Raw genomic sequence first — 22,755 nt, 5'->3', positions numbered from 1 at the left:
AACAAGGCTCAAGGGCCCCCCCCCCCCCCCGCCGCCAAACAATCGTAAAGTCGCTATCATCAGAACTTGGTGGCTTGATGAGTACTTATTGAAAGTTTCAATTGTCTTGACAGCAAACAGCTAGGTAGGCCTTAACTTAACTTAATAGGCCTCACCTCCATTACCACTGTTAATGGCTGTTAGGGCCGGCTGCCCTGGGGAGGGGGGGGTTCATCAGGGGGGATAAGGTGCTTCGGGTGTGACCTCTATCGCGTTGGGGGTCGGAGATGCCGGAGGAAAGCATCTGGCCACACACACACACACACACACACACACACACACACACACACACACACACACACACACACACACACACACACACACACACACCCACCCACTCTCTCCCTCTCACAAACACCTCCCCAAACCCTCTTGTAATCTGTCCTTGTCCCCGTATAATTCTTTATGTTTTGGTATATGTTACATGTCTGTCACACGTATCTGGGTTTTGTCGTGTTATGTGGTGTCTGTAGATGTATGTTTGCACTTTGAAAAAAAAAAAAAAAACCTTGTCAAGGGCCCCTTTGATGTCACGGGCCCTGGGCAAGTGCCCAGTTGCCCTAATGGTTAATCCGGCCTTGGCCACAGGGAGATGAGTGGGGGCCACAGGGAGATGAGCGGGGGCCACAGGGAGCTGAGCGGGGGCCACAGGGAGCTGAGCGGGGGCCACAGGGAGCTGAGCGGGGGCCACAGGGAGCTGAGGGAGCTGAGTGGGGGCCACAGGGAGCAGAGTGGGGGCCACAGGGAGATGAGTGGGGGCCACAGGGAGCTGAGCGGGGGCCACAGGGAGCTGAGCGGGGGCCACAGGGAGCTGAGCGGGGGCCACAAAGTGCTGTGTAGGGGTTCACAGTTGCTAGGGAAACCACCCTAACGGCCCAGTTTTAGAACGTCGCAGCCCGTCTCGTCGCAAGGAGTCGCAAGGAGTTGCGAGTTGCAAGCCGTTGCAAGGTGAATCTTTGGTCTGAACTGGGCTTAAAGCTTATATGTTGTCAGGGGTGTTTTTGATTATTGTGGAGGCTGTTCTCTAGGTTTATAAACAGTGCCAGGCATAGACGGATTATGACATATCGGGCCCCTGGGCACGTGGACTCCGCAGGCCCCCCCCCCCCCCCCCTTCCAACATAAACACACGCACCCAGAATACACACACACTTATTGGCGATAATAAGTCATTGGCCTATACCTGCAACTCAGCAGGATTTGTAGCCCAGGAAAGGCAACCTCACAATAATCATACAAATAAATGCATCTTTATTTAACCAAAACAGGCTAAAAAAATATACAATTGATGCAATTTTTGGCGATTTGAACGAATTTCGAATGCACCGCTTTCAACCGCAAATAAAAATGACTTAAAGCAACTCAATACGAACAGTTCCCTACATTAATTGACAGTAATGCATTGAACCTATGAAATGCATTTTTTCCGGGCTCTGTTCCGTGCGAAATCCTCCACGATATCATCAAAGTCCAGTGCATTGGTAAGGTCGCTCTCAATTGCCATGAGAAAAAGTGCCTTGAGGCGTTTTTGTGACATTTTCGTCCTCAGTTCATTTTTTATCCTGGACAGAAGAGAGAATGACCTCTCCCCTTCGCAATTACTGACGGGCAGTCAGAAAAAGCCGTAGCGCTACATGACGTTTTCCGCCACTTTCTTAAGTCGCTATCTACATCATTAACGTAGAAGGACAAAATATCTCATGATAAAGAGGGACAGACAGGCAGACAGAGAGAAAGATATAGAGAGAATCTGACAGACAGACGTTGGATGCAGTGTGGCTCTTCAGGACTCTTGTGGTGCGTCGACTTGCGTGCTCAACTTTTCCAGGACCACACTATGGGAGCTACTGGTTTTGAGAGACCTAGTGTGTGTGTGTGTGTGTGTGTGTGTGTGTGTGTGTGTGTGTGTGTGTGTGTGTGTGTGTGTGTGTGTGTGTGTGTGTGTGTGTGTGTGTGTGCGCGCGCGTGCGTGTGCGCGTGCGCGTGTCCCTGCTTACAAACTCGACTAGTGGGGGGAATAGTGTTCGGTTGGGACTCGGTCAAGGGTTTTCTGGGGACATGGGTTTTCTCAGTATGCAACTTGATGATAAGGCATGGTGTGCGAGACAAGGAACGCCTGCTCATTGTCACGCACAACATATATATATAATACATAGGCCATATATACAAGTTCACGTAAATATTTGTTTTAGCTTGACACTGGTTTTTCTGGTTGTATTGCCTCAGGCACATATATGGTGGGCTATTCCTTACTTAAAAACAGACATCTTATTGGATAGGTTATCCGAAATATATTATATTACGTTTGCAATGTAAGCAAATAATTATCTACTGTATTTAACAATTTATATATTTAAAGAACAAGGTTTAAAAGACTTGAAGTGAACTAACTTAAGTTTGTGATAGATAAAGGGCGTTCTTCTCACCGGGTCTCTTGCAGTAAATTACGTCCTGGGGGGATTGTAAATTCACCCATTCAAACTACCCAATACGGCCACTAGAGGTCATCCGCTTGATGAAAGACCACAATTACTTCATTTATTGTTCACATTCGGTTTTCTTTCTTAGAGAAATAAAGCTTTACTAAATTCTGTACATCGTAGTATAGTAGTAGTGTAGTAATATAGTGAAACTAAGAGTTTACTGAATGAGTTGACTCATTAACCATGAGTTTTTAAAATGTCTATTTTAACTAACTATAAAAGTATTATTTGAAGTGTCTTTAATATTTTAATCCCTTTTCTGTTTGATTGAATGCGGCATAAAAAAAAGCAATTGATTATGGTTCAATGTGTTCTGAATAAAGCCATCTTTAAATGGGTCAATTATACAACATCAGTCCCAGGGGCGCGTCGATAGTGCGTCCATTCGGATCCGATTGCGTCACAGACGCAAAACGCATGTCGACTTCACTGCATTTAATTTATAGTATTATTTTTGGAAACTCAACCAGGGGCCTGTTTTTTTTCATGAATCGAAAATTGCTTTACATTTATTAGATTATCCATTCATTTATTAAGTTGACATCCCAATTGGCAACCAAATTGAAATAAAGTATCTTTCCATGTGTTATAGCCTATGTGTCACAAAGCTACTACAGCTATGCGAGGGATACATCACTGCTCAATGCATGGCCCAAGCAGGTACCAAGTCCCTCAGTATGCGCTCAAGCTTCATAGCCTGGAGCGGGAACATAATTACTTGATTATCCAATGATGAACTGCACTGAAAAGCAGCAGCGACTGTATCACAGAACATATAGACCATCTAAAATCCAAACACAACAGTGCTTTACCTGAGGATCCTGATAGGCCTGTTCTGCCTATTACCTGCAGGTACAGATGTTCAGCAGGAGACCAGGACACACCAGTGTCCCTACGGAGATGTTTGTCCACTGTGAACTTAATGTCCCTGATCTCCCTTGAATCACACAGCCAGAAACGGCTCATATTCTTCCAACTGACGTTGACATTAGCAATCAATGAAATTATGACAGGATTTACACAAACTGATAACTTATAAAAGGGTGCAAAAGTGCGGAGGGATTCTAAGTTTTGTGTTGTTGCTGAATCAATGTGTGATCTGCCTCAGAAAGAGTGAGCTGCACTGTGCTGCACAAGCCTACAGGCGGCCGAAAGAGCGAGAAGACAGGAAGTGGCGGTTGTTGCAGTTCCACACCTTTCCGGTGAAGCAGCTCAGCGATCCGGTTGAAAGGAGAAAGCTAGGTGGAGATAACCGAGAACGAAGGGGGGCTACAGAAGGTAAATGGCGCGTATGTTAATGTGCGGATTGACTCAGAATGACCCGATGCACCATTATGTTCCCACTATAATTGATCTTATCTGCTGGTGATCCATTGCCAACAACACATATTAAGGTTAGCAACTTGGCTACGAGAAGCCCGCTAGGCGACCAGCTAGCTGTTAGCCGTCGTTAGCATTAGCCCATTGGAAATGTGTCTGACACTCCTCTCCAATCTCTTCGTAGGGTGACAAGACGTGGATTAGATGCACGGTGGACACACGCATCGCTGAATCCCGTGCTATATCTCTCAACGCTCAACTGTGCAAGTGGATCACGTTGCCTTGTCCGACCTTTGATGGAATAGCCCAGGAAAACCGCTTTTCTCCCCCGGTGGTGCTGAAAGAACAAGGACGCGCCCGGTAAGGAGGACCGCCAGAATCTCCCCTAAGTAGAGCAGCCTGGGCAGGGCCTCATGTGAGACACCACCCGCAGACCTACTCCGCGTTTGTCCCCAGCTGCAGACTCCCATTGAGGCTTTATTTTTATTTTTGGGTGAATAATATGAACGTTGTGCCCCAGCTGTTGCTTAGTGGGTCCATCACCGCGCCATGCTCCGTGTAGGCCCTACCGACATGGTACTGTGCTGAGCCCCCATGCCCGTCTACCTTATCCGCTCCCCTTCCTCAAGACCCAGAATCACAGAAAAGCTTTCGGTGTGACTTTATTCCTGACATGCACGTCTATTTCTGACAGCACCCACATGCCTGTCATTGAGTCATGCGATTGCAAGTGAATATATAATCCGATTGTAGTAAGTAGTGAGACACGTTAGTTCGGCGGCTGTCAATTTTTATTATTGGAAGATTTATTGTATGCGGAGTAGAAAATGGGGAAAGTGCTATCAAAGATCTTTGGCAACAAGGAAATGAGAATATTGATGCTTGGACTGGATGCGGCTGGCAAGACGACAATTCTCTACAAACTTAAACTTGGACAGTCAGTCACCACTATTCCCACAGTTGGTTTTAACGTGGAGACTGTGACCTACAAAAATGTCAAGTTCAACGTCTGGGATGTTGGAGGGCAAGACAAGATCCGTCCTTTGTGGCGACACTACTATACGGGCACTCAAGGGTTAATTTTCGTTGTGGATTGCGCGGACAGAGATCGCATCGACGAGGCAAGGCAGGAACTTCACCGCATCATTAATGACCGAGAGATGAGGGATGCCATCATCTTGATATTCGCAAATAAGCAAGACCTTCCGGACGCAATGAAGCCACATGAAATCCAGGAGAAACTCGGCTTGACCCGCATCAGAGATAGAAATTGGTATGTTCAACCCTCCTGTGCGACCACAGGCGATGGACTGTATGAGGGGTTGACATGGTTAACATCAAATTACAAATCTTAATGATGAGTGATGACTGTTTTAGGTCAAAACTATAATGAAATTATGTTGCAAGTTACAAATAACTTCTCATATGGTAAAGAAAAAGTCAATTATCTTCCATTTATTTTTAATACTACGTTTACCCCACAACTAATTTATCTTTTACTGGGTTTGCTGGCTTAAAGTTTGCTTGTATGCAGTCACAGGCCTATATCACATTTGTTATCTTCGGGGCTTGCTTGATGAATATCAAACTAATTGGTCCTACTGTTGAAGCCACAGATCACCGCCTTTGCCTATTCTTTTTTTTTTCCTTTTGATATTTTCTAATGTAGGAGCTGGAGTTTTTATCGTTCATTTTGGAGTCAAGCTGGTGTCATGGTTCTTAGATGGCCGGGGGTTTCCATTCACAAGAGTCATGTATGGTTTTCTTTTTCAATAGTGACATTTTCCATGTCAAGTAGCTCATAAGGGACTTTCAATCCTTAATGTGATGCAGAGTATTTCTTCTCATTGGTATTGACCGTAGCAAGAAAAAAGGAATCCCTTGACATTGCTTACATTTCACTGTCATCATTCAGGACTAAAAGAAGGAAAAAAGTGTGACTTCTGACATGTTTGTTCCCCCCTTCCCAGAGACCCCGTTCTCGGGTCTATCTAGTTATCAATTGGCCCATTGTGTCGCGTCCTAATACTTAATTGTGCTAATTACTTGATAGGCTCCACTAACTCTTAACATGCTTGTCAGGATGCATCTTAAGTTACGGTTAACATTCGTCATGTAGTCCGGTTAACTCCAAAGGAATCCCATTCTGCTCTGAGCTCTCGCAGTCTGCTACCCCATTTGATACGTCTCTGGATCGGGCCCACTATAAGATAAGCCTATATCTGTAGCATGAGTACAAAAGTACAGTAACCCTATCAGAATCCATTTCTTCAGCAGTCAGAGGGAACCACTTGTTGGTGATGTGTTGGTGACCGGTGGTGCAGCTCTTACTCCAATTTTGACTGGGTGGAGAACCATGTACAGAACAATGTCATTGTAATGTCTTATTAAAAAAAAAAAAGATTTTACAGGCCTCGTGTCTTTCTTCTATACCAGGGTCAGCAACCTTTTCAACATGCAGTGCCAGTTTGAAATTTTCTTATTAATGAGTGTGCCTTAAGCAACTATATATTAAACATTAAGCTGAATTATGACACAGCGACCAAAAACATTTCCAGAAGACCTGGAATTGTATGTTTTTTTTGTTATATTTGGAACATGGGATTACAAATTATAATTACATATGTCCCATCTTAAAACACCACTTTCGGAAACTTATTAAAAAACATATTTACAATGTTAGAAATCTAAAAAACGAGAATATATGAGAATGGAACCATCCACATATCTTTAAGACATGTACAGCTTTGCAAAACCATGTGAAGGCATGCATACAGGCCACTTGCAACAAGATTTTAAATATTTTGTTCTCTATTACTGACAACATAGGTTTAGGCTACATACTATTAATTGATCCCATTTCAGAACACTGCTTTCAGTAACTCATTTAAACATTTGCACTGGGAGGAAATGCCCCAAAACAATAAAGTGCAAAAGATTAATCGGTAGTAATGATTACGCTGCCACATTGTTTTTATTTTCTCAATTGTACCAATGATTATGCTGCCACGTGCCAGTGGTGGCACGCGTGCCTTGGGTTGCCGACCCCTGTTCTATACCATGAATCACAGCCTTACGGCTTGCCAGTAGCTTTGAATGTTTGTATGCCGGTATATTTACAGCCATTAGAGTATTTTTGATTTGGGTGAAGGAATACATTTAGACAGGGGACTGATAAAACCGACTTTACACATAGTATTGATAAAGTGTAGAGTGCAAAATCTGCCTTTGTGTGGTTGAACTCAGTAGGCCCCCCTTTCACTGACAAATTTGCCAGTGAATGAGAAAATGGACAAAACAGGAAGTGGAACTGCTGGTCTTCAATGAACTGCAATGGTCACGTGGTGTGTGGGGTAGGGTCACACTAGGCTGCAACATACAGAAAATATTGTTGGCCATAACTGCACAAATTAAACAGCAAAAATGCATTTGCGTTACAAGTCATGGGTATTGTTGCGGCTTGCCAACATTGAGAAAGGAAAATATATTATCAGAGGCAGTAGTATATAATTTAATATTTTGATATGTTATGCATCAGGCTATGCAACAGCTGCTTAGTTTGATGGGGTGTTTATGTAATCTACATACCTTGTATTATGCCTATTCTGAAGTAGAGAACATTAAATCTACTGAGCATATCTGCAGGGATACTTAACCATGCCAAATTTCTCACTCATTAATTGGTCATTTTCATCCATTATCCATATTTGTTAATTTGATTAATAGATTTCCTGACATTTTCTGTGAAATAAACAAGGAAAAGCATTATGTTTATGCATGACACTCAGAATATGCCTCTTACTCCATTATGCCTGAAAGTTGAGTGGGGTCTGGCTAAAACCAAGGACAAGCAGACATTATTGATTATCCTGCTGTTAAACCAAATCGTTCTTTGTGTGTACATTCACAAACTCTCACAAGCTATGCCTCAGGAGGATGTTTGCTTTCGCGTTGCTAAGGTTTCTGTCGGACAGGTCAGGTAACGCGCATGATTCACGCGTGAGAGCGGATGGAGAGAATAAAACCTGCATATGATGGTGGAAGGAAAGGATAAAAACCCATGCACTTGCACTTTCCTCTCTTTGAACAGACAACTGGGCTTGGGGAGACTGATGTGGCTGCTAAACACATACTTTGGGCCAGGGCCCAGTCAGAAGCCTTGATTAGACACCGATGGCAGTTTAATTGGTCTGTAATGGCCGCAGTGGCCTCTTCATTACAACCATATGATTTCCACAGACGTTAAAGATGACACGGTGGCCCCACCCACCCCGGGGTGAGGGCTGAGACGGGCTCAGGTTTTATGAGCTGTCCTTGGTTACGATGAGACTTCCTAGCCCTTTTGTGAACTCCCTCTGGGTTTGGCTGGAATTCCAGTTAGAAATGTTTTAAGAATGTCTATATATATATAATATCTTCTAGGTATTGCTGAATATTGTGAGACAGATGTGAGTTGTCCTTTCCTGGCGGCTACAGATTTGAGGGAGAAATTTCATTTAATCTTATTCACCAATGAGTCCAACAGAAAACAAATGAAGCTGGGTTCAGTACATTTCCCCACCTACTGCAAAATTCCCCACCTACTTTGTACAGCGAGCCCAATAATCCGGATGACAAAATCACCTCGGGCAGCCAGAAGGTTGTGTTTGTTGGGGCTGTTCCTATAGCGATTCTTAAATATGGCTTGGCTCCTGGTTTTGGTATCAGAACTGACCCAGTCTTCAGTTCCTGATATAGTTCCTCTATACTGCAAATAGAGGAACACTTTATTCTGCCCTTCACATGCTAATGTTTAGCAACATTTCACTAGAGCCTTTGAATTGGTATAAAAGCCTTTAACGACAAGCCCACAAACATACCATAAGTTGCCTGTTTTTGGAGACTTGGTTTAATGGTTTTAGTGGACCCTGGTTTATCTCGACCCTGGTTGGGGAAATGAGCTTCACCCAGGATTTCATTGGTCTGTATGCAAACACCATTTGGCATATGTTACCAAAGCCACACCCAAGGGGATTGTTGTCCTACCTTTATTTTCTTTCTACTCATGTGTATACCTGTGCACGATTGAACATACATGCCTATTAAGGCCGATTATTTTAAGTATTCCAAATAGTTGAGTGGAGAAGCACACAGCTCTGCCCACTGACTATTATCATCAAGGATAAACATGCATTAACCCCTTTGGGGAGGGAACCACTTTCTTACCCTAATCCCTGCACTCATGCTGTGTCTGATGGATGGTTCCCCGTTAATAGAGAACACCCACACGGTTTGATGCTAGGTCGGAAGTGGTTAAGTTTTGGGTTTTCTTTCTGTCGTTCTCAGACTTCTGAAAGCGTGCCTCTTCCTGCCTTGTGAAATGAATAAGCATACAAAGATGCACTCCGGCTTCTACTATGAGCTTGACTAGTCTATGGTTGATATCTTTAGTGTTTTTATATAGTCTTTTACTTGAAGAATTATAATTGACACCATTTGAAGGTTTTGGTGAGCAGTAATGGTGCACTGTGCTCTGGGCTTTGATCCAAGTTGCATTCCATTCATATCTGTGGCTCAAGGTCACTTTCATTTGGGGGGAAAATCGTGGTGGATTACAACCTTTTTATCATGGTCATTGAAACAATCATGACGTTCCATTTTAATATGAATCTAAAATATAATCGTAACTTTCCAGTTGAAGCATAGAGCTGTATCTATGCATGCATTACCCCTGTGGCTCTATCCTCTTGGGAAAGGTAATGTTTCTATCACAGCTGTATTAATGTAATTAATGTTTACAGCTGTGTCTGAACTCCTCCAGCTGTGTTTTTTCAAGTTGATCTCAGTGAGGACATCACTGTGAATCGCCTCACACTGTGAGTTGTTAAATATGCCCCAAGGAGAATATTACAGGAGGATGGGAACACTCTGTTTTTTGAGGGTGGGGGGTTAAGGTATTGTTACAATCAATCTTTGTAAAGCTGAAAACCAGTCAGAATTAGTTTGAATTGTCCTAGATATACTAAATTCCACCAGTGATAGTCACGTTAGACAGACAAGACAAACCCTAGCTCTTTACACAAAAGTCGCTCCAACAGTCATCATAGTACTGGAGTTCGGTTTAACCAGATTAAAAGGAACAGGTGTGATTCAGCTTCCAATATCAACCTTCAGTAGCTGTTTCCTCTTTCCTGCTTAAAGACTGAAACACATCAGCGACAATATGATGGACACTCCCCACGTTCCAATGGCTCCCTTCAGAGGACTGCACCCCGCTGCACGGAGAAGCGCCCCGGCTGGGCCGTATCTACCGCATCTAACAAGATTGCTGTAATTGCACAGAAGTCAGTGTTTGCTTACAGTGACAGTATGCCACACATTAGCCAACAGTCTGTGCCCGGAGAAACCCGTACATCCGTACCAAGCCCGGCCCCATTGCTCCTATACAATGGGGCCGGGACTACAAAGGGGTAATGACTCAGGAAAACAGACATGGACACCACACCACACACACACACACCACCCCCTCCCTCTCTTCCTCCTGCTCCAGAGGAACAGCACAGTGTTATGCCATATGTTTAAGACAAACACTGGATCGATTCATTGGCTTTTATTCAGAAACAATTCTCACTATCACACATTTGTCCTATTGAGCAGGGAGTTGTTTCCTCGTTTTAAATGCATACTTCAAGTACAGGACTCTTATGCATCTATAATTTAGTAATATGACTGTCCTAACAATGTTTGTGTAGGCCGATACTAATGGTAAATAATGAAGAGTGGAATAGTGAGGTCAGTGCATCCAACATGCTCTTCCATGCTGATATCCTATAACTGCTGCCCAGCTGTCCTAACAGAATCCCTGCTGGTGGGGGGGTCAGGGTGCAACCGTTGAGACTGTGTCAAAGTGGGCGGAGTCTATTTACCAGTTGTATCTATCAATCAGAGTTGTGCTAGTGAGCATTGGTCCTGCATGAGTATGGAAAAAAGGGAAAGCTGCACAATCAGAAGACTCACTTTCTGCCTCCCTCGTCTATTTTTAATTAGCCCAGTTTGGTGTCTATTCTTGAGCCACTCCCTGCTAACTGGTGAGAAAATTAGGCTTCTATACTGGAACAGTGTCCCCTGGCTCCTGGCAGTGTGATGGTGACGAGGCCACAAAGGCCCCACTGTGTCGCTTGGCTGTGATGCAGCAAAGTAATAAAAAAAACAGCACACAGCCTTTTGAGTCACGCTCCATGCCTCCTCCACCCATCCTGCTGATGTTTCTCTCAATTCTGCTGTTAAAAACTATGAGAAAATACTTAAATGGCAGATGGTGGTGGTGTTTTATTAGGTTTAATGCCGTTAACAGGGATGCCTCAAATATAACAGAGCAGAGATGTACCTCTGCGCTGTCATAATGGACAGAATTGTCAACCTGTGAACTTTAATGAGTACCTTTGATAGTCGTTAACTCTCTTATTGCTCTCTCATTACACAGGTGAGTCATTGCCATTTTTAGCACCATCTGTTGGTGGGAAATTACCACATTATGGCTTTGCTGTACTCGTTCAGTGTGAGGATCTTCCATACCACTACACTTGAAATTCCATTCAATTTCAAAAGGGGATGCTTAAGCTGCAAGGTATAATAATTGGTTTCAACAGTTACTGGGGAGCCAGAATTCGGTACCAACTCAGAGAAAAGGAATTAGCCCTCATGTACTCTGACCAAGGTCAAAGAAGACACTATGGGGATTGGTTTTCTAAATATCCCATGGGCCAGATGGGCCAAGTCAAAGTGTCAGTGCAGGGGTGGGAAAAATGAACTCAAAGCAGAAGGCTATGCATAGCACATCCCTGACTAGCCATTATTTCACTGTTCAACTGCTACAGCTGCGCTTACAGTAATTTCTGGGAGCAGAATAATACACAAAAGCCTAAAGGACTCCAGTGTTAAACCGTCATTTCTCAGAAACATAGCACTTACGTTTAGGCTATGTCTGTAGACATAATTTACCATCCATTTCCAGGGATATATATATATCCAAAGCTTAACCTATGTATCAATCTACAATCAACTTATTTGAATTCAGAAAATAAATACTGTGGAGAAATGCAGATCACTTTTTTGCAAGTACAAAATCCAGTCACTAAATGAATGCAAGGTCCTGTGCCATCGCAGATAGTCCGGTTACATTCTGAGCAGATTCTTGGCCAGCAGTTTATCCTTGCTTTTATCCACCTCCTTACAATTGCCTCACTAGTCTCAGCATTGGAACAAACGCTACTTGTTATTAGTGGGCCTACGGCCTAGAACATTTTACTTATTATCCTGGTGAACTCAAGAGTTGAAGGCCGCCGTTCCCAATGCATACAGCCCCCACTATGTAAACAGGGGGGAGGTGGGATGAAAGGTAGTGGGGCCACTGCATGCCTGTGGACGTACGGGGCGTGCTGCATGGTTTATGCCTGAAATAAGGGCCATAATCTTCCAGCTAATCTGGGTCTTTTAAAAGGCATTCCTCTCGCATGGTGGGCGGTGCCGTTCAGGGTGTCTGACAGGCAGCCAGTGCAGTTTCAGCTCTGAAATTACAGGCATTTAACCCAGTGTTTATCTACCTCTTTCCCTGAACTTTGATGTATTAGCAATGCATTGTATCTATATTTTATATTCCTTGTGCTATGATGTAATATCTCAGATTTACAATAATATAATCTTTTCATTTTGCCTACCTGGCTCTTTAGATAATCTTGGGGGTGGACTAGTAAAGATTAGATTATCTTTAGTGTAGAGATAATCTTCAGTAATTCAATTTGAACAATTGATGCCCCCTAGTGTTTGTGGCATAATCCACCAACTATCTGAATGTATGCTATTACTTATTATACATTGTTGAAAAGGATAAATCCTTATTACTAGAATCAAATAAATCTGAGACATGGCCAGTTAGAAAACATCATAGAAGGGCACTAAAAAATGAGAGGCCTCCATAACCAATGGTTCAATCAAATAGCCCTGAGCGGAGTGTGTATTGTCAATGCTAAATGTCAGTGTTCTTGGTTGAAATGAACCCCAGACAGAAATCAGAGGATGATTCAAAGTATCATCCGTAATAAAAAGATACGGCACATCCACTCACAGCAACCTTGCATAATGTCAACACATTATCTAAGCTGTCTGATGACTAATACTAATAATAGTCTTTAATCCCCCCAACTTTACAGGACTAATTGGACATTAGACTGCCTTGGCATAAGATTAAGGCGCTGGCTGAACGAGGAAGGGGCAAGCGCCAGGCCTTTTGTTGAGGACACCCACAACTCGATTTAACAACACGGTGCAGATAGAATACAGCTTGTAAACTGCCAAAAAGCTCACTCAAAAAAGTACACAGCGAAAGGAATATAAAGAGAACACACATGTAGGCTTATGGTTTCTCTTAGGATTTAGTATTATTAAAAAGGATAGTATAAAAGAAATTCAGATAAAAAAAGGTTTAACTGATTCACTGATGTCATACAATTAACAAGGTAGAAAGGTTTATTTGATTGTAGGGAGGATATCTGTTGTTCCTTACAATTCATTTGTTTTAAGAGAAAAACACATAAAGACACTAAAACTTAGTGAACTAACAATTACCGGATGAAAGTCACAAAAAAAAATTCACACACTTCTTCAAAACAGAAGGACAAATTATTAACAAATATTCTTCTGCCTCACTCAGGAAAGGCAAATGTTAGAAAAAATAATTCAGATATTCCGTTTTATATTCAGTATTCGGATGTCCGGACTGCTGAATTCTGGGTCTTGCTGTTCTAAAGGAACTGCCTCCCAGTTGAAGTCTTTCCGCAGCAACTTAAAAAAAAGAAGCAATAATCAAGCATACATGCAATTCAAAAAATACAAAATAATGATTTGTTCACTGGAAGATAAGGGATAGATAACAATATACATTATTTTCATACCTCGAAGAACTGTGCTTCGACTTTTGGGTTAATGCCAACAGTTCTGTGCTCATAGCAGCAAATGATGCAAGTTGAGGGTCCGGAGAGTTTCTTCAAGCTTTCCACCAATGGCACAACAGACTAAAACATATAGGCTTAATGAGACATGTTGCAAATCTGCAATATATGAATTTCTATCACAATGTTTATTCATTATTATTCATTTATTAGTTTGTTTTATTTTAGAGGAATACTTTGATTCTGAAAATGATGAAATCATCTGTTCATAATAGCCCTAATAGATACGACATTACCTGTTCATAATAGATACAATCCGCCATCAACACATAGTCTGGAGGTGGGAGGAAATCCGAAACATCTTCACCCCTTTAAAACGGATAATCGGATAATTACATTCAACATTTTGGAAAGCTCTTAGGAATTCAATTAGGTCGGCTAGGTCGAGTTTATAAGGAACTCCAAAACAGGCACAGATGTAAAACAGAAAATAAGTACAAACCATTTAAGTACCTTGGCAGTGATGGATCCACAGCTAATAACCCCCTTGTTTTCTTCGATATTTACTTGCAGGAGTGTCTGCAAATCCTCCAAGTCTGTCACGGTGACGTGAGCTCTGTTACGATTAATACAATTAATTATTTCAACACATTCAAAGTAAAACGTTACCTATAACGTGACAGCACTAATCATGACAGGTTGAGACTAAATGTATCTGAATACCAAGTTACCCTAATGATGCAGCCATCAGCCCAACAACTCCAGTGCCTGCTCCCAACTCCAGTACATGTTGGCCAGCCCATCTGTTCCCTCCGGTAGCCGGGTCCTTAAAGCTTCTCGTTTCCAGATATTTTGCCAGCACGATCGCTGCATCCCAAACCACACAACCAACGTCTCCTTTGTGGCATTGTTTTAATTTGAGAACACACCCATCATTTTTCTCGATTTCTCTCACAAAATAGCTACTTTCGTTTTCTGCCGCCATACTTAAGAAGTAAGAGTCCGCGCTGATAAACTTCCCCACATTCCTTCCTCCCTGACTGAAGGTTCCTCTTCGTCATGTTCCTCTTCGTCATGTTCCTCCTCGGCTGACAGCCAAGTCCTTCTTTATGAAATATTTTTTATATAGTCAGTATATATAATTGTGTTCAAATATTTTAATATCACTATCAATTCTCAAAAGTATAATTTTGGACTAGATTCTTAAATTAGAAAACAAAGGATTTATGCTCGGTTATAGACTACTGGATGGTTTAAAACCGTTTAATGTAAAATATTTTTTTCATAAAAGTTGGTTAAAAAGCGGGATGGGACTTTATAGTTATATTATATGTAAAAATCCAATATTAATGCAAACATTACGCGCGTGTTACGAAACGCGCGAGAGCAGCACCTTGTACAATACATACGCGCGCACGCGCTTCTCGTGACAAGTTTATGGCGGTTTTCTTAGTTTTTGCTAACGGCAAAAACATCTAGTTAGCTATCAAGAATTGAATATGTTTCAAAGCAGCACGGAGGAGGTGACCACGGGCGGCGGAGGCACACCTGAATCAGGACAAAGCTCTGGCGTGTCTCCGTTGGGTCGAGGTAGGCATGATGTGCCGGTCTCCATGGACCCCGGGTCATCCTCATCCTCATCACGCCAGAGTTCAGGGGCGCCAAACACAAGTTCTCGCCGCGCTTCATCACCTGCGTCCGGTATGTGATGGTGACTGCCATGATAATAAATAGGCCTGCATTAACTGTTGAACATTCCAGATTGAGAATAATTATATTTATACATGTCAATGAACAAACAACCTCAAGAGGCAATACAGTGAGGAAGTGTTAATGCTAATGTTCACAGTTATTTTGGACTGAATTACAATTCTGAAATGGCTTCCCCTCGCCTTGATTTGATACAGGTCCATCTCAGCATCTTTTTAGATTGGGTCAGGCTGGTCACTTCATCCCTCCATCTACCACTGGCAGCTCTTTCAGGGGAACCCCACGATTCAGGAAGACCCCAGGTTCTGGTGGCCCAGGGGCCCATTCTGCACGAACCCCGCTTACTGAGCATACCGGTACACTACAGCACTAAATCCTGGTCTATTAAAGCGACAGACACAGTTACATTTACATTAAGGACATTTAGCAGATGCTTTAATCCAAAGCGACTTACAATAAGTTAATTTATCAGAAGAAAGTGAAACTATAGCGCTGTCGGTACAGTAAGGATATTCATAGAACAAATTGCCAAGCACTAACAATTGTTAAGTTAACCTCTTCCCCATAAAGTACAAAGATAGCTAGGAAGATAGCTATACAAAGAACTATTTTATAGTGCAAGGACGTACAACATACAATAAGTGTACATTAAGTGCCAGGACGTACAACATTTGTGCCAGGATGTACAACATAAGACACAACTATCCCATCAATGTTCTCATTCTAACTTCTCCGATGGTGTAGGAACGACCTGCTCTTCTGCTGCCTCCACCAGCTGTGCCTCGGTGATTGTTGCTGTGGTGGAAGGCCGGGGTTTGGCCAGGGGAGAGATCGGTATGGCCAGCCTCAACTTAAAATGCCCCGAGCTCGTCCTCTCTCAGTTTGCAGACACAGGGACCTATGCTAAGGTAACACAGTCACAACTTATAAATGTCGGCGCACTCGTCTACATTCCAGGTTTATAGGGGTGTGTGAATCCGGAGTACTAATGCTGTTCATTTGAAGGTAATCACCAAGCTTCATATCCTGGTGCCGTTGGAGATACTGATGCCAGACACAGCCAGCGAGAAGGGTAAAGGGACCAAGCTGTTCAGCCTCATCACAGAGAACTTCCAGGTGCTAGTGCAACACAGAACCCTGCCACCAGAAATATCATATTCACCAGAAATAACAAACTCCAAACCGGGGCCTTGTTTTACCCGTTGGTTATGTGTTCCTGTCAGACGGTTGCTTTTACTGCAATCCAAAGGAAGTACTTCAACGAGAGGAAGGGACTGGAGTACCTTCAACAGCTGTGCGCTCCAGAGTTTGGGACAGTCGTCATGGAAGTGCAGGCTAAGTACGCTGCGTTGTTTTGGAGCTAAGCGGCAGAGATTGTAAATACGCACGAAACAAAACAAGAAAGTTCACGCATGGGAGCTCATGTTCAGCGTTTACCTAGACTCTGCATCGCCAACCCCCCACACCCCTGTTGCACACTTATTGTATGCTGTAAATCCTGCCATTTAATGTCCGCACTTATTGTATGTTGTGTACGTCCTTGCACTTAAAAAATAGTACTCAACATTGTGTAGGATTTATCCTAGCTAGCTTTGTTGTATACAGGGGAAGGTGTTGATCTAGGTCGCTTTGGATAATAGCGTCTGCTATATGCCCTGAATGTAAATGTAAATCTACTTTCCCACATGTCCTTTTTGTTAGGTATTATTGCTTGGCGGCTGCGGCCTCATTGCTGAAATACTTAGAGTTCATCCAGAACTCCATTTATGCTCCAAAGTCGCTTAAAGTCATCTTTAAAGGGAGTGAACAGACCGCCATGATCGACTCAGCGTCTGCCACTAACTTGGAGTTGGTGGTGAACAACAGGGACCGCAGGTATAAGGCAATCATACAATCTTCTTAAAAGATATAATGTTCTACTCCCTACCATTACGATGGCCCTGCAGCTAGGCCTACCACATGGCACAAATACAATAATCATGTATTGATAAAAATGTTATGTTTGCCTAAAAAATATATGTAGACTATATGCAAACCTTCCTGCACTAAATGCATTGCCAATGAGTAACAATAAGTCAGGGTTCCATTCTATCTCTGTTGAATGCATTTCTCGGCGGGAGTCCTGCTAGAGTGTTTGGTGTATCTGTCTGATGCGTGTACCTAGGAGCGAACACACTCTTTTTGGAGTGCTCAACTATACAAAGACTATGGGTGGTGGTCGAAGGCTGCGCTCCAACATCCTGGAGCCGCTGCTTGATGTGGATACCATCAGCCTCCGCCTGGACGCCATACAGGAGCTGCTGCAGGAGGAGGAGCTGTTCTACGGCCTGAGAAATGGTCAGGTTAAAGGGGACCTATTATGCTTTTTTGACTTTTATGACCTATAAACGTTGTTGATAGTCATGTTTAACCATACTAAAGTGTCAAATGATGACGTACATGCATTTCGACGTATTCCCTGCTGACAGTCTGGGGTGGCTGTGCAGAGCGCTAAACACTCGGGACAACGATTGCGATTCACTTGTTCACATTTCCGGGAAACATCTACGTAGACGTACTCCTGCCACGCCCCCATATGCCTGGTCAAATCTGGCCGTGCGCGCACTCCAAGGTAACCAATCACAACGGAGATGGGTTGGCAGGAGGGGGGCGAGGGGGCGGAGAAGGACGAAACGGAGCGTTGACAGAGAAGGCTGAAAGCGCCAAGATGAGAGGAAGAGTTTCCCGAAAATCTACATCGTTTTTTGTGTATGGTTAAACATGACTATCAATCATTATAACAACGTTTATAGGTCATAAAAGTCGAAAGGCATAATAGGTCCCCTTTAATAAAGCGCCGCTTTGGGTTACAGGATCATCTGTATTGTACAGAGATTTTGTACGATGGCCTAAAGTTTGACTTGTATTTTCTTCTAGCAATAGGTAATTTCCTCGACATAGATCAACTGCTCTCGGTCCTTGTCCAGATTCCAAAGCAGGAAACGGTGTGTGGGGTGGATACATTGCTTTTAGTTATATTATTTTTCTGTGTCTTTTAAATGATAATAATTCAAGATAGGATGACTGTACAATCCCAAGTTGTGCACGGTTTATCAAATATGAATATTGGCTTTATTGGAGTAATCATTAAATATTAAATATTTAAAATAAAGTTTTAAAATTAAATTATGAATTTTTCAGTCAAAACATTGTAAATACAGTAAAAAAACATTCATACACAGTAATATAAAAGGGATCATCAGCATTCAGTGGTTTGAATCAAGTATATATTATATATAATTTAAATTCTACTGCTGTAATCTAAAGTGCACCCTGCTCTGACTTGATACTGTTTACTCTATGTGTGAAGGTACAAGTTGCTGAGGCCAAAATCACACACGTCATTCAGTTGAAACACACACTGGATTTAGTGCCATCCCTAAGGGTATGTCTTTGTTAGTATGCAATATTTTAAATGAACTTAACAAATGTATGTAGCATAAAACATTCAAATCATTGTATATCAACAGATGGTGTTAAAGAAGTGCACCACTGCTCTGCTGAAGGCTTACAGCACCTCGCTAGAGGATAACAGGTAAACACAGTACTGTTACGCTCTCATGGTAAATACTCTCCATTTGACTCTGCTCGTTGTCGTTTACTGGACTGGCTATGAATAGTTTGACCCTTGAGCTGATTCCTGTGTCCTGTACCTTCTCACACGTTAAGGTTTGACACAATCCTGGAGCAGATCAAGACAGTAATTAACGATGACACCACCTACATGAAGGGCAGCCTCAGCATGCGCACTCAAAAGTGCTACGCTGTGCGGCCCAACATCAACCAGTTCCTGGACATTGCCCGACGGGCGTACACTGAGATAGTGGATGACATTGCCGGTACTTTTCATGGATGGGCCGATATTACGCTCTGTCTTCCAATGTTGCTTGCATTGTAACACAATGACTTAACAAACCATTTGGTGATCACCAGGGCTGGTTGACCAGCTGGGGGAGAGGCATGGCCTGCCCATGCGTACCAGCTTCAGCACGGCCAGAGGTTTCTTTATCCAGATGAAGCTTGAAGGGGCAGCCTTTCCAGACGGAAAGCTCCCAGCCGAGTTCCTCAAGGTGACAATGAGCCCTCTGTGGGCTTAAGGTCTTTCCGTGATGCCTTTGTATTCCTTACGTTGTGGATTGATGTGATGCAACTCTCCACCCCAGGTAACCAAGCAGAAGAACAGCTACAGCTTCACTACTGCAGATCTGATGAAGATGAACTACCGCTGTGATGAGGCCCTGAGGGAGATCTTCCACATGTCCTATGTGTAATCAGCTACGAATAACACGTCTTATCCGAAAGAACAACGATCCAATAAGTTCTTACTTTACTGCAGGAAAATGTATATGTTGGCACTTAAACGCAAAAACGTTTTTTGCATGATTTAAGTGAAGGGGAAAAATAATATAACTATTTTGATAACTAGCAGAAGAAATGTATTATTTTGTTGATGCCCAGGAGAGGGTGCTATTTGTCATTATATTTTGCTCGCATTCATGACCCACAACCAATATATCCCTGCAGGGTAATATGCCAACTGCTGAGTATTGTCCATGAGCACATCCACTGCCTCTACAAGCTCTCAGAAGCGGTCTCAATGTTGGACATGTTGGTGTCGCTTGCTAATGCATGCACAATGTCAGACTATGGTAAGTCTGAAGAAAAAAACATTATTTATGTCATTTTAGTCTCAGTTACCTCAATCATCATTATTCATAATTACAACAAATGAGCATATAAGTATGAGTGCCTATAATGTGTAAAGCAACAGTCAGCCTGTTCCCTACCACGCATTGCAGCCCCACGTTGCTATGCTAAATTTGCAGCTGGTCTCAATTTAGTTGTGTGTGGGAAGTGCCTGCGTTAGCATCAGCCCTATTCACCACATGGGCAGCAAGAACAACCCCTCAGCTGTCTCAACGCATCTCTGTATAGCCGCTTGCTGACTGCACCGCCCCTTCCATGTCAGCCAGCTTGCACTCAGATTACACTTGTTACATAAGCTCTCCACAGTATTTAACCAGACCCATATCTACCGAGCTGGCTCGGCTCACTGAGCACACACAACTCCCTCAAACATTTATGTTGTTTTCTTCTAGCAAAACCAAAACTCTTTCTCTCTTTGATAACTTTTTCCAGAGCCAAATTGTACCCATAACCTATTAAGTATTGATCGGTATGAATGCCAAGTTGTTATTTGCAAGCCTAAAGACCAAATGCATCCTTTGCATGTGGATTTTAAAGAACTTACTGCTATGAAGGTATAAAAGTATAAAACTGTTTAAACATTACGCACAATTACACTATATAAATATATGAAAAAGTGTATCAGTATAAATACAATTCATGAATAACAATACATTGGTTTCTTGTGTACGGTAGTGCGTCCAGAGTTTACAGACACACTGGCCATCAAACAGGGCCGCCATCCCATTCTGGAGCGCATCGCCGGCCGGCAGCCCGTGTCCAACAACAGCTACATCTCAGACGGAGCCAACTTTGTCATTGTCACTGGACCCAACATGAGTGGAAAATCCACTTACCTCAAACAGGTGGCGCTGTGTCAGATCATGGCTCAGATAGGTGAGGAACAGTCTGTATCCTATGAATTGTGAAATACTTCCTTCCACATTGTATAATGTGAGGACTTAGACGTATGGACTTGTAAACAAACATTGAACCGTTTTCCAGGCTCCTTCGTTCCTGCAGAATATGCCTCGTTCCGCATCGCTGATCAGATTTTCACCAGAATCGGGGTGGATGATGATTTTGAGACCAACTCTTCCACCTTTATGGTGGAAATGAAGGAGGTAAATTTGGTTCATTGTGTTTGCTTGCTTTTGCTGGTTATTGTGGGCTTTTTTTAAAAGCATATCATGTTATTATTGCATCCCTTAGGTCTCCTATATAATCCACAATGTAAGCAGTAGATCTTTAATCATCATCGATGAGTTGGGGCGTGGCACCAGTGCAGAGGAGGGTATTGGCATCTGCCATTCGGTGTGCGAGTTCCTTCTGAGCCTAAAGGTAGGCCTCCTGCCATCCCAAAACTGCATATCCACTCCCTATTCTGACTCATGCAGAACCTGTATCGCCCATCAATGCCTTCTCTACAGGCCTAACAATTAAACCAATTTTATATAGAATACAAAGGTTAATGGGTAGTGTGGTGTGTCACAATGTGTTGTGATAATTGTTTAATAATGAACAGGATTGCTGTCAAACTTCTTCTCAGGCATTCACTTTGTTTGCAACACACTTCCTGGAGCTCTGCCAGCTAGAGGCTCTCTATCCCAACGTGGAGAACCAGCACATGGAGGTGCAACACTCGCGCGGGGAGGCCGGTGCAGAGACAGTGGTCTTTACCCACGTGCTGTGTCGAGGACGCTCGGAGGAAAGACAATACGGTGCTGGATCCTGGGCATGGCATTGTTCTCCGCTGTAGAGTCCAGTGGTTGAACAAATGGTTTTGTGGTTTTTGCTCTGCTAGGTTTGAGAGCAGCAGAGATGACTGCCCTGCCACAAAGCATAATCCAAAATGCAAAGGCCATTTCCTCAAGGGTCAGCCAGCATCTTTTGGTAGGCTTCCTGTGGCGTCATGGTGTACACATACCATGAAAATACTTTGTATCATGTATTTATATTTTATTATTTATATTAAAAATGCACTGTGTGCATGATGTGAATCATACAACTTAAGTTAAGCAGTGTCACTATTCCTGGAGCCATTCAGTGGCACATTGCAGACCCCTAATGTTGAATGATATAAAAGTGTCCCTACTTTGAGCCATTGTATTATCACATATCTGCGGACATCTAACTTTATGACATCTAACTTTATGGACATCTTACTTTATATTATACCCCCCCTCCCCCCCTTGACTAGGCCCAACAGCAGAGTGATCCAGAAACACAACAGCAGAGAGCAGTGCACCACCTGGCCACTCGCCTCTTGCAGACTGCTAGGAACTCTAAACTGGACCAAGACAGCCTGAGAATCTATCTGAAAGGCCTGAAGAAGAACTATGAGGCATCTATACAGGCAACAATGCAGGCAGGGGATGTAGAGGAAGAATAAGTGGTTTGATTGTCCTTTGGGGTCACATATAACTCTAAGAGGGATAGAGGCGTTTCAGAATGATGAAAATGTTGTTATGAATATATTTATGTTGATAAATTATTCAGTTGGGAAACCCCACCTTCTTCTATGACAATGGAATGCTACATGTAAGGGCGAG

General features: G+C 42.9%; 3 protein-coding genes across 3 annotated transcripts; 2 read left to right on the top strand and 1 right to left on the bottom strand.

Moving 5' to 3' along the window:
* The first annotated feature begins 3,659 nt into the window (after window positions 1-3,659).
* On the top strand, window positions 3,660-6,250 carry arf6b (ADP-ribosylation factor 6b). The gene is made up of 2 exons (XM_030357396.1): window positions 3,660-3,800; window positions 4,027-6,250. The coding sequence occupies exon 2, from the start codon at window positions 4,670-4,672 to the stop codon at window positions 5,195-5,197; it is 528 nt and encodes a 175-aa protein (XP_030213256.1). The 5' UTR covers window positions 3,660-3,800; window positions 4,027-4,669; the 3' UTR covers window positions 5,198-6,250.
* Window positions 6,251-13,310: 7,060 nt separating this feature from the next.
* Window positions 13,311-14,804, bottom strand: vcpkmt (valosin containing protein lysine (K) methyltransferase). Its single transcript, XM_030357252.1, has 5 exons — window positions 14,500-14,804; window positions 14,271-14,384; window positions 14,065-14,137; window positions 13,772-13,891; window positions 13,311-13,661 (listed from the first exon to the last, which is right to left on the bottom strand). Exons 1-5 carry the CDS (start codon window positions 14,751-14,753, stop codon window positions 13,557-13,559), a joined length of 666 nt encoding a protein of 221 aa, XP_030213112.1. The 5' UTR covers window positions 14,754-14,804; the 3' UTR covers window positions 13,311-13,556.
* A 286-nt stretch (window positions 14,805-15,090) lies between these two features.
* Window positions 15,091-22,642, top strand: msh4 (mutS homolog 4). Its single transcript, XM_030355763.1, has 20 exons — window positions 15,091-15,469; window positions 15,676-15,834; window positions 16,223-16,386; window positions 16,484-16,594; window positions 16,702-16,817; window positions 17,180-17,353; window positions 17,643-17,815; window positions 18,395-18,462; window positions 18,828-18,902; window positions 18,988-19,052; window positions 19,187-19,356; window positions 19,451-19,587; window positions 19,681-19,784; window positions 20,042-20,166; window positions 20,900-21,100; window positions 21,209-21,327; window positions 21,416-21,544; window positions 21,753-21,924; window positions 22,008-22,096; window positions 22,404-22,642. The coding sequence occupies exons 1-20, from the start codon at window positions 15,268-15,270 to the stop codon at window positions 22,593-22,595; spliced, it is 2,745 nt and encodes a 914-aa protein (XP_030211623.1). The 5' UTR covers window positions 15,091-15,267; the 3' UTR covers window positions 22,596-22,642.
* Window positions 22,643-22,755: the final 113 nt, after the last annotated feature.

This window comes from Gadus morhua, chromosome 5 (genome assembly GCF_902167405.1).
Source record: "Gadus morhua chromosome 5, gadMor3.0, whole genome shotgun sequence".
NCBI classification, from domain to species: Eukaryota; Metazoa; Chordata; class Actinopteri; order Gadiformes; family Gadidae; genus Gadus; species Gadus morhua.
This window is presented reverse-complemented; position numbering and strand designations above follow the sequence as displayed.